The sequence below is a fragment of the Oncorhynchus mykiss genome, chromosome 11 (genome assembly GCF_057628025.1).
Source record: "Oncorhynchus mykiss isolate SJ-2025 chromosome 11, ASM5762802v1, whole genome shotgun sequence".
NCBI lineage: Eukaryota > Metazoa > Chordata > Actinopteri > Salmoniformes > Salmonidae > Oncorhynchus > Oncorhynchus mykiss.
In genome coordinates this window covers 64902556-64915747 of record NC_143032.1, presented here as the reverse complement: position 1 = coordinate 64915747, position 13192 = coordinate 64902556, and the positions used below count along the sequence as shown (strand labels likewise).

At 47.2% G+C, this 13192-nt stretch overlaps 1 protein-coding gene across 6 annotated transcripts in view; it reads left to right on the top strand.

Annotated features, from left to right (window-relative positions):
- gpat2 (glycerol-3-phosphate acyltransferase 2, mitochondrial) overlaps positions 1–13192 on the top strand; it is a 50052-nt gene that overhangs the window by 8472 nt on the left and 28388 nt on the right. For 4 of the 6 annotated variants that reach the window (XM_036936097.2, XM_090190938.1, XM_090190936.1 and 1 more), the window contains exons 4-6: positions 7841–7914; positions 8011–8121; positions 10055–10177. In XM_036936097.2, coding sequence (XP_036791992.1) covers positions 7841–7914; positions 8011–8121; positions 10055–10177 — 308 coding nt within the window. The remainder of the gene's footprint in view (positions 1–7840; positions 7915–8010; positions 8122–10054; positions 10178–13192) is intronic. The other 2 variants (XM_090190940.1, XM_090190939.1) reach the window with 1 other exon arrangement.

Here is a 13192-nt window from a genome sequence, read left to right as displayed (position 1 = left end):
ATTTTAATCTCACTTTCTGTTTACTTTATATACACTGCTCAAAAAAATAAAGGGAACACTAAAATAACACATCCTAGAACTGAATGAATGAAATATTCTTATTAAATACTTTTTTCTTTACATAGTTGAATGTGCTGACAACAAAATCACACAAATGATCAATGGAAATCAAATTTATCAACCCATGGAGGTCTGGATTTGGAGTCACACTCAAAATTAAAGTGGAAAACCACACTACAGGCTGATCCAACTTTGATGTAATGACCTTAAAACAAGTCAAAATGAGGCTCAGTAGTGTGTGTGGCCTCCACGTGCCTGTATGACCTCCCTACAACGCCTGGGCATGCTCCTGATGAGGTGGCGGATGGTCTCCTGAGGGATCTCCTCCCAGACCTGGACTAAAGCATCCGCCAACTCCTGGACAGTCTGTGGTGCAACGTGGCGTTGGTGGATGGAGCGAGACATGATGTTCCAGATGTGCTCAGTTGGATTCAGGTCTGGGGAACGGGCGGGCCAGTCTATAGCATCAATGCTTTCCTCTTGCAGGAACTGCTGACACACTCCAGCGACATGAGGTCTAGCATTGTCTTGCATTAGAAGGAACCCAGGGCCAACCGCACCTCACAAGGGGTCTGAGGATCTCATCTCGGTACCTAATGGCAGTCAGGCTACCTCTGGCGAGCACATGGAGGGCTGTGCGGCCCCCTAAAGAAATGCCACCCCACACCATGACTGACCCACTGCCAAACCGGTCATGCTGGAGGATGTTGCAGGCAGCAGAACGTTCTCCACGGCGTCTCCAGACTCTGTCACGTCTGTCACATGTGCTCAGTGTGAACCTGCTTTCACCTGTGCAGAGCACAGGGCGCCAGTGGCGAATTTGCCAATCTTGGTGTTCTCTGGCAAATGCCAAACGTCCTGCACGGTGTTGGGCTGTAAGCACAACCCCACCTGTGAACGTCGGGCCCTCATACCACCCTCATGGAGTCTGTTTCTGACCGTTTGAGCAGACACATGCACATTTGTGGCCTGCTGAAGGTCATTTTGCAGGGCTCTGGCAGTGCTCCTCCTGCTCTTTCTTGCGCAAAGGCGGAGGTAGCGGTCCTGCTGCTGGGTTGTTGCCCTCCTACGGCCTCCTCCACGTCTCCTGATGTACTGGCCTGTCTCCTGGTAGCGCCTCCATGCTCTGGACACTAAGCTGACAGACACAGCAAACCTTCTTGCCACAGCTCGCATTGATGTGCCATCCTGGATGAGCTGCACTACCTGAGCTACTTGTGTGGGTTGTAGACTCCGTCTCATGCTACCACTAGAGTGAAAGCACCGCCAGCATTCAAAAGTGACCAAAACATCAGCCAGGAAGCATAGCAACTGAGAAGTGGTCTGTGGTCACCACCTGCAGAACCACTCCTTTATTGGGGTTGTCTTGCTAATTGCCTATAATTTCCACCTGTTGTCTATTCCATTTGCACAACAGCATGTGAAATTTATTGTCAATCAGTGTTGCTTCCTAAGTGGACAGTTTGATTTCACAGAAGTGTGATTGACTTGGAGTTACATTTGTGTTGTTTAAGTGTTCCCTTTATTTTTTTGAGCAGGGTACTTTCCTGCAACCCGCCTCACCCATCTGCTATTTTTCTTCCTTATAACTAGCTACTAGTCTTTGTTAGCCACTGCTAGCGATCTTCACCTTTTAGCTCGGACACCGCCAGCTTTAGCTCGGACAATACATGCCAGTCTGCACAGCGCGATATCAACCCCAGAGCATATCGAACTGATTCCCCCTACCACATCACCGGATTCCTGCCTCTCTGGGTCATTACACCGGATCATTGCAGCTAGCTAGCTGCTACCGAGTGGCTACTGTTAGCTAACGAAGCAAGCACCAGTTAGCCTTGAGTTAGCCACGAGCTAGGCCCATATACCAGCTAATTCTAGGGCTACAATACCTCTTTTGCCAATTGGCCTGGACGCTTTGTTGTCGATACGGAACCCCGCCGATCCATCACAACTGGTCTGCCGACGTGGTCACCCAATGTGGTCTCAACTGGCTTTTCCGTTGCGATGTCGCCGAAGACCCTTCTTCTTACCCCGGCCCGCTAGCTTTCTAAGCGCTATGTCTCCCACTCACCTAGCATAGTACTGACTACTGAATGGCTCCCTGACTAACCTATTGCTGTTCTTTGGACCCTATGATCACTCGGCTACACAGCTGATACCCCCTGGACTGTTACAATAATACGGTACCCCATTTTGTTTAAATGTTGGCCCCAGCCTCGAATTCAGGTTCTGTATGTACCTAACTGACCTGCTCTGCCCATTCATCACCATTTACCCGTTGTTGTCTTAGCTCTCCCGATCAACACCTATGACTGCTTTATGCCTCCCTCGGCTAGTCCTTATTGTTTCAGTCCCACTCACCTTACCTTAGATATATATTTTGTCCCACCCCCCACATATGCGGAGTCCTCACCTGGCTTAACTGGTCCCACCAGAGACGAAACCTCTCATCGTCACTCAACGCCTAGGTTTACTCACATCCTACCATACCCTTGTCTGTACATTATGCCCTGAATCTTTTCTACAACGCCCAGAAATCTTCTCCTTTTATTCCCTGTTCCCATTGCACTAGACGACCAGTTCTTATAGCCTTTAGCCGTACCCTTATCCTACTCCTACTCTGTTCCTCTGGTGATGTAGAGCTTAACCCAGGCCCTGTAGACCCCAGTACCACTCCTATTCCCCAGGCGCTATCATTTGTTGACTTCTGTAACCGTAAAGGCCTTGGTTTCATGCATGTTAACATCAGAAGCCTCATCCCTAAGTTTGTTTTATTCACTGCTTTAGTACACTCCGCCAACCCTGATGTCCTAGCTGTGTCTGAATCCTGGCTTAGGCAGGCCACCAAAAATTATGAAATTTCCATCCCGAACTACAACATTGCAGAGTTCAGAGTTCTGTCATGCTATCCAGGTCTGTACCCAAACCAGTTCGAGCTTCTACTTCTAAAAATCCACCTTTCCAGAAACAAAGTCTCTCACTGTTGCTGCCTGCTATAGACCCCCCTTAGCCCCAGGGATGCCCTGGACTCCATATGCGAATTGATTGCCCCTCATTTATCTTCAGAGTTCATACTGTTGGATGACCTAAACTGGGATATGCTTAACACCCCGTCCGTCCTACAATCTAAGCTAGATGCCCTCAATCGCACAGAAATTATCAAGGAACCTACCAGGTACAACCCCAAATCCATAAACGCTGGCACCCTCATATCATTCTGACCAACCTGCCTTCTAAATACACCTCTGCTGTCTTCAACCAGGATCTCAGCGACCACTGCATCATTGCCTTTGTCCGTAATGGGTCTGCGGTCAAACGACCACTCCTCTTCACTGTCAAACCCTGAAACACTTCAGCGAGCAGTCCTTTCTAATCGCCCTGGCCCAGGTATCCTGGAAGGATATTGACCTCATCCCGTCTGTCACGTAGAGTATCCCAGAAGGCTATACTGGAAAACCTAACCTCTATCAAAATAAAAAGATGGCGGAGCCGCAAATGTTCTTCTGTGCAAGGGTGTTTATTTACTAAGTGATTCCAGAACAAAAACAACAGTACTGCCATCAAACGTATACCTTATGGGACAGCTAAAAACAATGCTGCCACATTCACAGCTCAATCCAAAATGGCCTTCCCGTGAACTGAAAGAGAGGCTCCTTTTGTAGTGCTAGCCCCTCCCTTCAGAACAATTAACACCAATGAATTAAGCAATTACCTATACAAACCTACATTCTCCATTTAACTAAACATACTAAAGTATATACATTGCAACATGTTTATGAAACAATATCACAACATAACAGTTACAAAATGACATCACTACTGACAGTGTCTTTCAATATGCACATTTACATTAATGAGCCATTTGGGACAGGCACTACATAGTCAGCCCAATTCCCTTAGCTCGGGTCCTTATCCAGCATACCCGGAAGCTACAGAGATAGAGGAACAAAACAAACAAACAACGCACTCATCCACAACATAGATAAGTATAATACATAATACTTATATTACAAATGAACACTGACAAGTGTGAAATGTATGCACTATGACAGAAGTTAACTTGTGTGTCGACCCACATTGTTAACTTATCTTATAACGGAGCAGGGAGGAGTGATGAATGTGTGCGTGCGTTAAAGAACCAAATGCTTCCCGCGGCCAGTGACAGACTTCTACGTCACACCGTCAGTAGAGGACACCTGGTTATTCTTTAAATAAGCATGCCCCCATTTTTTTTAAATGTAGAACCAGACTTGACTGTCCTTGGCCAGCACAAAAACATCCTGTGGCGGACTGCATTAGCGTCGAATAGCCCCCACGATATGCAACTTTTCAGGGAAGTTAAGAACCAATATACACAGTCCGTTTGAAAAAGCTAGCTTTTGCTTTCCTAACAGAATTTTGCATTCTGTAGCACAAATTCCCAAAAGTTTTGGGACACTAAAGTCCATGGAGAATAAGAGCACCTCCTCCCAGCTGCCCACTGCACTGAGGCTAGGAAACACTGTCACCACCGATTAAATCCACAATAACTGGGAATTTCAATAAGCATTTTTCTACAGCTGGCCTTGCTTTCCACCTGGCTACCCCGACCCTAGCCAACAGCTCTGCACCCCCCGCAGCAACTTGCCCCCCCCCCCCCACTTCTCCTTCACCCAAATCCAGATAGCTGATGTTCTGAAAGAGCTGCAAAATCTGGACCCCTACAAATCAGCTGGGCTAAACAATCTGTACTCTCTCTTTTTAAAATGATCCGCCGCAATTGTTGCAACCCCTATTACTAACCTATTCAACCTCGTTCGTTTCATCTGAGATCACTAAAGATTGGAAAGCTGCCTCGGTCATCCCCCTTTCAAAGGGGGAGACACTAGACCCAAACTGTTATAGACCTATATCCATCCTGCCCTGCCTTTCTAAAGCCAGATCACCGACCATTTAAAAAAATATATATATATATATTTATATAGCCCATCGTACATCAGCTGATATCTCAAAGTGCTGTACAGAAACCCAGCCTAAAACCCCAAACAGCAAGCAATGCAGGTGTAGAAGCACGGTGGCTAGGAAAAACTCCCTAGAAAGGCCAAAACCTAGGAAGAAACCTAGAGAGGAACCAGGCTTTGTGGGGTGGCCAGTCCTCTTCTGGCTGTGCCGGGTGGAGATTATAACAGAACTTGGCCAAGATGTTCAAATGTTCATAAATGACCAGCATGGTCAAATAATAATAATTTTGAATCCCACTGTACCTTCTCCACTATGCAATCTGGTTTCTGAGCTGGTCATGGGTGTATCTCAGCCACTCTCAAGGTCCTAAACCATATCATAACCGCCATCGATAAAAGACAGTACTGTGCAGCCTATGGGGGTGCCACTCCACTCTATGCCACTCTATGGGGGTGCCGCAGGGTTCAATTCTCAGGCCGACTCTTTTGTGTATATATATCAATGAAGTCGCTCTTGCTCCTGGTGATTCTCTGATCCACCTCTACGCAGACAACACCATTCTGTATACTTTTGGCCCTTCTTTGGACACTGTTAATAAACCTCCAGATGAGCTTCAATGCCATACAACTCTCCTTCCGTGGCCTCCAACAGCTCTTAAATGCTAGTAATACTAAATGCATGCTTTTTATCCGATTGGTGCCTGAACCCGCCCGCCCGACTAGCATCACTACCCTGGACGGTTCTGACTGAGAATATGTGGACAACTACACATACCTAGGTGTCTGGCTAGACTGAACTCTCCTTCCAGACTCACATTAAGCGTCTCCAATCCAAAATTGAATGTAGAATCGGCTTCCTATTTCGCAACAAAGCCTCTTTCACTCATGCTGCTAAACATACCCTCGTAATACTGACTGTCCTACCAATCCTTGACTTCGGCGATGTCATTTACAAAATAGCCTCCAACACTCTACTCAGCAAATTAGATGTTGTCTATCACAGTGCCATCCGTTTTGTCACCAAAGCTACATATACTACCCACCACTGCGACCTGTATGCTCTAGTCTGCTGGCTCTCGCTTCATATTCGTCGCCAAACCCACTGGCTCCAGGTCATCTATAAGTCTTTGCTAGGTAAAGTCCCGCCTTATTTCAGCTCACTGGTCACCATAGCAACATCCACCCATAGCACACGCTCCAGCAGGTTTATTTCACTGGTCATCCCCAAAGCCAACTTCTTTGGCGGCCTTTCCTTCCAGTTCTCTGTTGCCAATGACTGGAACGAATTGCAAAAATCACTGAAGCTGGAGACTCATATCTCCCTCCCTAACTTTAAGCATCAGCTGTCAGAGCAGCTTACCGATCACTGCACCTGTACACAGCCCATCTGGAAATAGCCCATCCAACTACCTCATCCCCCAAATGTATTTATTTTTGCTCTTTTTGCACCCCAGTATCTCTACTTGCACATCATCTGCACATCTATCACTCCAGGGTTAATGCTAAATTGTAATTATTTCGCCGCTATGGCTTATTTATTGCTTTACCTCCCTGATCTTACTACATTTGCACACACACAGATTTTTCTATTGTGTTATTGACTGTACATTTGTTTAACTCTGTTTTTGTCGCACTGCTTTGCTTTATCTTGGCCACGTCGCAGTTGTAAATGAGAACTTGTTCTCAGCTGGCCTACCTGGTTAAATAAAGGTGAAATAAAAAAATTATGCAGATGGAAGAGAGAGAGCCACTTCAGTCTTTTGAGGTGTGCCCAGAGAGCGAGCCTATGGAGGGGTTGCCCAGAGAGCGAGCCTATGGAGGGGTTGCCCAGAGAGCGAGCCTATGGAGGGGTTGCCCAGAGAGCGAGCCTATGGAAGGGCTGCCCAGAGAGCGAGCCTATGGAGGGGCTGCCCAGGAGAGCGAGCCTATGGAGGGGCTGCCCAGAGAGCGAGCCTATGGAGGGGCTGCCCAGAGAGCGAGCCTATGGAGGGGCTGCCCAGAGAGCGAGCCTATGGAGGGGCTGCCCAGAGAGCCCTTTCTGTGTTTGCAAGCTTTGCCGCATGAGGGTGGCAGAACAGAACGCCCGCAAAAACCGCCTCTATTTACATGTTGCTTATTTCACTCTACTTTTGGATTATAATTGAATGAATGTATGAATGTCCTGCTTAATATATTGTTTGTCATCATTGCAAATCAATTACATTATACTTAAACACAAACTTCAACCATCAAAATTGCTATTTGGCTAGCTTTTGCTACAGCTTATAATAATGAGTGTTAGCATTCTAGCTAACAACTGCTGCATACAAAATATAATCTTAGCGACTGTTCAAGCTAGAATCAAAACATTATTGTAAGCGTATGAGAACCCAAAAAACGTATTAAGTTTAAAGTAATAAAAACGTAAATCTAAATGTTGAATGGCCGCAAATGGTGATGGCTTTCTTACTGCCGCCAAGAGTGACGTCAGTGTGTCGTGTACTGGAAAAGGGTCTATAGAGAGGCTATTGAGGTGTACCCATAGAGATGGGGTTGACCTGACACACAAAGCACATTTAGCAAACGCAGTCATGTCCTAATAAAAGGCCCCATTTAAATGAAGTCCTTAGAGGACGTTTACTGTTCACATCAGTCAATCTCTGCAGCAGTGATGGCTGGAGGCACTTTAAATCAGGATGGGTTCATAGTAATGGAATGGTGTCAATCACATCAAACATGTTTCATACCATTCCATCACTCAATTCCAGCCATTATTATGAGGTGTGTTGTCGTCTTTGGACTGGTCTAACCAACTAGGTTGTGTGTGTGTGTGTGTGTGTGTGCGTACACTTGCGTTTCAGGGCAAGAAGCTGGGACAGACCATACCCTCTCTGGGCTTCCATAATCTACTGAGTGTCAATGAGACCCACACCAGGTAGACGTAACACATATATTACACACACACACAGACCTCCACGGCCTTACACTGCATGCAAATACACAATGATGTGATGTTTCCTGGGTGTTGTAGGTATCGTGGTTGGCTGGTGAGGAGAGTGTGCTGTGTGCTGTTGGTCAGAGGCTGCAGGGTCTACCCTAGTCCTGCTACTGACAGAGTGGAGCGAGTCTCCCAAAGCAACAGGTGTGTGTGTTGTATTGTTGCATGCAAAGGTACAGTTAACGCTTCGAACACACCGACGGCATCATTGCATTTTGGTACACCAGAAGTACATTCATTTCCAATGAAACACTGAGTTTGCTGTGCAGCATTGTGCTGCAGAGGCAGTTGCAGTGCTTTCGGTGTGGTGCAGATGTTGGATTTATTGAACGTATGTGTTAAACTATGTGTAGACGGCTTGACAGAAATGGTAGCAGAAGGTGAATGTTAAACTATGTGTAGACGGCTTGACAGAAATGGTAGCAGAAGGTGAATGTTAAACTATGTGTAGACGGCTTGACAGAAATGGTAGCAGAAGGTGAATGTTAAACTATGTGTAGACGGCTTGACAGAAATGGTAGCAGAAGGTGAATGTTAAACTATGTGTAGACGGCTTGACAGAAATGGTAGCAGAAGGTGAATGTTAAACTTTTGTTGCACACATATCCAGATGATGCTGCATACTATTTTGCGCATTGACGCTGTCGGTGTGTTCGAAGCGTAAATGTTTAACTTGCAAGCTCTACCCAACAGTACAGTTATCACTAAAAAAATAGTATAGCAAAAATGGATCGCTCCTACAGACATATAACAAATGGATCGCTATGTATCAAAACTCTCTCTCTCTGGAAAAAAACAAGACCACATTAATTGAAAACCACTGGGACCAGCAGATACTTACATGCCAGTTTTAGGTACACCACCCCATTCACGAAAATGGTTTGCTCCTACGTACAGTGAGTCAATGTTAGAATAGGCAAAACGAGTGGCTTAAGCGACTTTGACCGTGGTATGATCGTCGGTGCCAGGCGTGCCAGATCCAGTAACTCAAACGAATGCCCTCCTTGGCCTTCCTTCATTTACTAAGAAGGGTGCGACAAAGAAAAAACATCCAGTCAGCGGCAGTCCTGTGGGCCAAAACAGCTTGTTGGGAGGTCAAAGGAGAATGGCAAAAATCAGACAAGCTAACAGGTGGGCCACAAACGGATAAATAACGGTGCAGTACAACATTTGTGGGCAGAACGGCATCTCGTAATGCATAACATGTCGATCCTCGTCACGGATGGTCTATTGCAGCAGACGACCACATCGGGTTACACTCCTATCAGCTAAAAACTAGACAAATCGGTTCTAGTAGGCACACGATCACCAACACTGGACAATTGAGAGGAAAAACATTGCCTAGTCCGACGAATCTTGGTTTCTGTTGCGTCATGCTGGATGACAGTCACGATTTGGCGTAAGACGCATTAGTCCATGGCCCCATCCTGGTTCGTACAGGCTGGTAGTGTACTTGTGTGGGGAATGTTTTCATGGCACACGATAGGTCCCTTGATACCAATTGAGCGACGAACATTTCCGACACCTTGTAGAATCCTTGTCCTGAATAATTCAGGTTGTTCTGGAGGCAGAGGGGGTCCGACCCAGTACTAGATGGGTGTACCTTATAAACTGTCCGGTGAGTGTATAAATGTGAACGGGAGTAATAGTGGCCAATAGCAGGATAAAATGGATAGATAATGGCAATCAATGAACAGCATCATAGTGGAAATAATAAATAGAATCATTAAGGATTTTAGCAGGAGTGTAGGTGTGAGGGTGAGTAGTAGTTGTTAGCCTTTTATGGTCAGGGGATAAAAACTGTAAGAGTCTGTCGTTCTGAGCTTTGATGCACCAGTACCATCTGCCGGACGGGAGCATGGCGAACAGTCCATGTCTCGGGTGGCTGGAGTCTTTAGCCATTTTCTGGCCTTTCTCAGACACCCCCTTGTATGTACGTCCTTGATGGCTGGGAGCTCACCCAAGCTCACCCCAAGTGGATATGTGTGTACGAGTGCGTGCATACGCGTTTGTGCACATGTTAAGTAAAATGGCTGTTTTGTCCTGTTGCCTATCCCAACGTGTGTGTGTGTTTCAGGGTTCAGAAGGCTCTCTCCTCACCAGACATAGCACCAACAGGGGGAGACACCTGGGGTTCACTCACCCACCTTACCCCCTACATCCCCCTCATCAACACCTGCATCTCTCCACAGCTTCTACGGTGGGTCTGTCTGTCCGGCAGTGGATGCGTCCCAAAAGGCCCATAGAGCCTTATCAAAAGTAGAGAATAGGGTGCCATTTGGGATTAACTCTGTCTGTTCCATAAATCTTGGAATTTGTTTTTGGAATACCATTGTCATTGAAATCCTGTCTTGGAGTTAATTTGACCTGTCTTCTGAATTTCACTGGCTTTCAGATTCTGTAGATGGTGGATATAATGTAGTCCTGGATGGAATTGAAAATTCTCTTTTCAATTTCATCCCCAGTAGATATACTCGGTCATTGGAATTCTATTGTGGTTGTCTTTAAAAATCTGTCTACTTCTCTCCACCCACGCTCTCTCCCCCCACAACTTCCATCTAATTTCCAGCCAGTGTCATCTGACCCTCTTTATCTCCTCTCTCTTTCTACCCCTCCCCCTCCGGGTAAATCCATTTGAATTAATTTACTTTTTCATAGCATCCCTTTTGATTTCAACAAAACTTTCCATGTTTGTCCATTGTAGAAGTGCTCTAAAGGTGACTTTTTGGACATTCAGGCTATAAATGTCTTCATCACTGGAAAATCTAAAAGTTTGATATAATTTAAAAGCTTACAAACAGGGTTGTCAAACTACAAAGAACTGATTAAAGTGATTAAATTCAAATGGGTTTACCCTGTGCTTTCTCCATATCAGTGTCATCTTTCCCTCACAAACACTATCTTTAGAATTAGAGCACTCCTGAGAGCTCTGTAAAGCACTTTGTGACAACTGCTGAGGTTGAAAGGGGTTTATAAAATAAATTAAGAATTCATTGATTGAGCTCACATACAGCTATATTTTTATGGTTTGTCTCTCTCTAGGCTGAGTGTTGCTGAAGGGGTTTGTTTCTCTCCAGGCTGGGTGTTGCTGAAGGTGTTTTTCTCTCTCCAGGCTGGTAGGCTGAGTGTTGCTGAAGGGGTTTCTCTCTCTCTAGGCTGGGTGTTGCTGAAGGTGTTTTTCTCTCTCCAGGCTGGGTGTTGCTGAAGGTGTTTTTCTCTCTCCAGGCTGGTAGGCTGAGTGTTGCTGAAGGGGTTTTTCTCTCTCCAGGCTGGGTGTTGCTGAAGGTGTTTTTCTCTCTCCAGGCTGGTAGGCTGAGTGTTGCTGAAGGGGTTTCTCTCTCTCTAGGCTGGGTGTTGCTGAAGGTGTTTTTCTCTCTCCAGGCTGGTAGGCTGAGTGTTGCTGAAGGGGTTTCTCTCTCTCCAGGCTGGTAGGCTGAGTGTTGCTGAAGGGGTTTCTCTCTCTCCAGGCTGGTAGGCTGAGTGTTGCTGAAGGGGTTTGTTTCTCTCCAGGATGGGTGTTGCTGAAGGGGTTTCTCTCTCTCTCCAGGCTGGTAGGCTGAGTGTTGCTGAAGGGGTTTCTCTCTCTCTCCAGGCTGGTAGGCTGAGTGTTGCTGAAGGGGTTTCTCTCTCTCCAGGCTGGTAGGCTGAGTGTTGCTGAAGGGGTTTATCTCTCTCTCTCCAGGCTGGTAGGCTGAGTGTTGCTGAAGGGGTTTCTCTCTCTCCAGGCTGGTAGGCTGAGTGTTGCTGAAGGGGTTTTATCTCTCTCTCTCCAGGCTGGTAGGCTGGGTGTTGCTGAAGGGGTTTATCTCTCTCTCCAAGCTGGTAGGCTGGGTGTTGCTGAAGGTGTTTGTCTCTCTCTAGGCTGGGTGTTGCTGAAGGTGTTTGTCTCTCTCCAGGCTGGGTGTTGCTGAAGGTGTTTGTCTCTCTCCAGGCTGGGTGTTGCTGAAGGCGTTTGTCTCTCTCTAGGCTGGGTGTTGCTGAAGGCGTTTGTCTCTCTCCAGGCTGGTAGGCTGAGTGTTGCTGAAGGGGTTTCTCTCTCTCTCCAGGCTGGTAGGCTGAGTGTTGCTGAAGGGGTTTCTCTCTCTCCAGGCTGGTAGGCTGAGTGTTGCTGAAGGGGTTTCTCTCTCTCTCCAGGCTGGTCGGCTGGGTGTTGCTGAAGGGGTTTTTCTCTCTCTCCAGGCTGGGTGTTGCTGAAGGGGTTTCTCTCTCTCTAGGCTGGGTGTTGCTGAAGGTGTTTGTCTCTCTCTAGGCTGGTAGGCTGAGTGTTGCTGAAGGGGTTTTTCTCTCTCTCCAGGCTGGGTGTTGCTGAAGGCGTTTGTCTCTCTCTAGGCTGGGTGTTGCTGAAGGTGTTTGTCTCTCTCCAGGCTGGTAGGCTGAGTGTTGCTGAAGGGGTTTCTCTCTCTCTCCAGGCTGGTAGGCTGGGTGTTGCTGAAGGGGTTTCTCTCTCTCCAGGCTGGTAGGCTGAGTGTTGCTGAAGGGGTTTCTCACTCTCTCCAGGCTGGTCGGCTGGGTGTTGCTGAAGGGGTTTTTCCTCTCTCTCCAGGCTGGGTGTTGCTGAAGGGGTTTCTCTCTCTCTAGGCTGGGTGTTGCTGAAGGTGTTTGTCTCTCTCCAGGCTGGTAGGCTGAGTGTTGCTGAAGGGGTTTTTCTCTCTCTCCAGGCTGGGTGTTGCTGAAGGCATTTGTCTCTCTCTAGGCTGGGTGTTGCTGAAGGTGTTTGTCTCTCTCCAGGCTGGTAGGCTGAGTGTTGCTGAAGGGGTTTCTCTCTCTCTCCAGGCTGGTAGGCTGAGTGTTGCTGAAGGGGTTTCTCACTCTCTCCAGGCTGGTAGGCTGAGTGTTGCTGAAGGGGTTTCTCTCTCTCCAGGCTGGTAGGCTGAGTGTTGCTGAAGGGGTTTCTCTCTCTCCAGGCTGGTAGGCTGAGTGTTGCTGAAGGGGTTTCTCTCTCTCCAGGCTGGTAGGCTGAGTGTTGCTGAAGGGGTTTCTCTCTCTCTCCAGGCTGGTCGGCTGGGTGTTGCTGAAGGGGTTTTTCTCTCTCTCCAGGCTGGGTGTTGCTGAAGGGGTTTCTCTCTCTCTAGGCTGGGTGTTGCTGAAGGTGTTTGTCTCTCTCTAGGCTGGTAGGCTGAGTGTTGCTGAAGGGGTTTTTCTCTCTCTCCAGGCTGGGTGTTGCTGAAGGCGTTTGTCTCTCTCTAGGCTGGGTGTTGCTGAAGGTGTTTGTCTC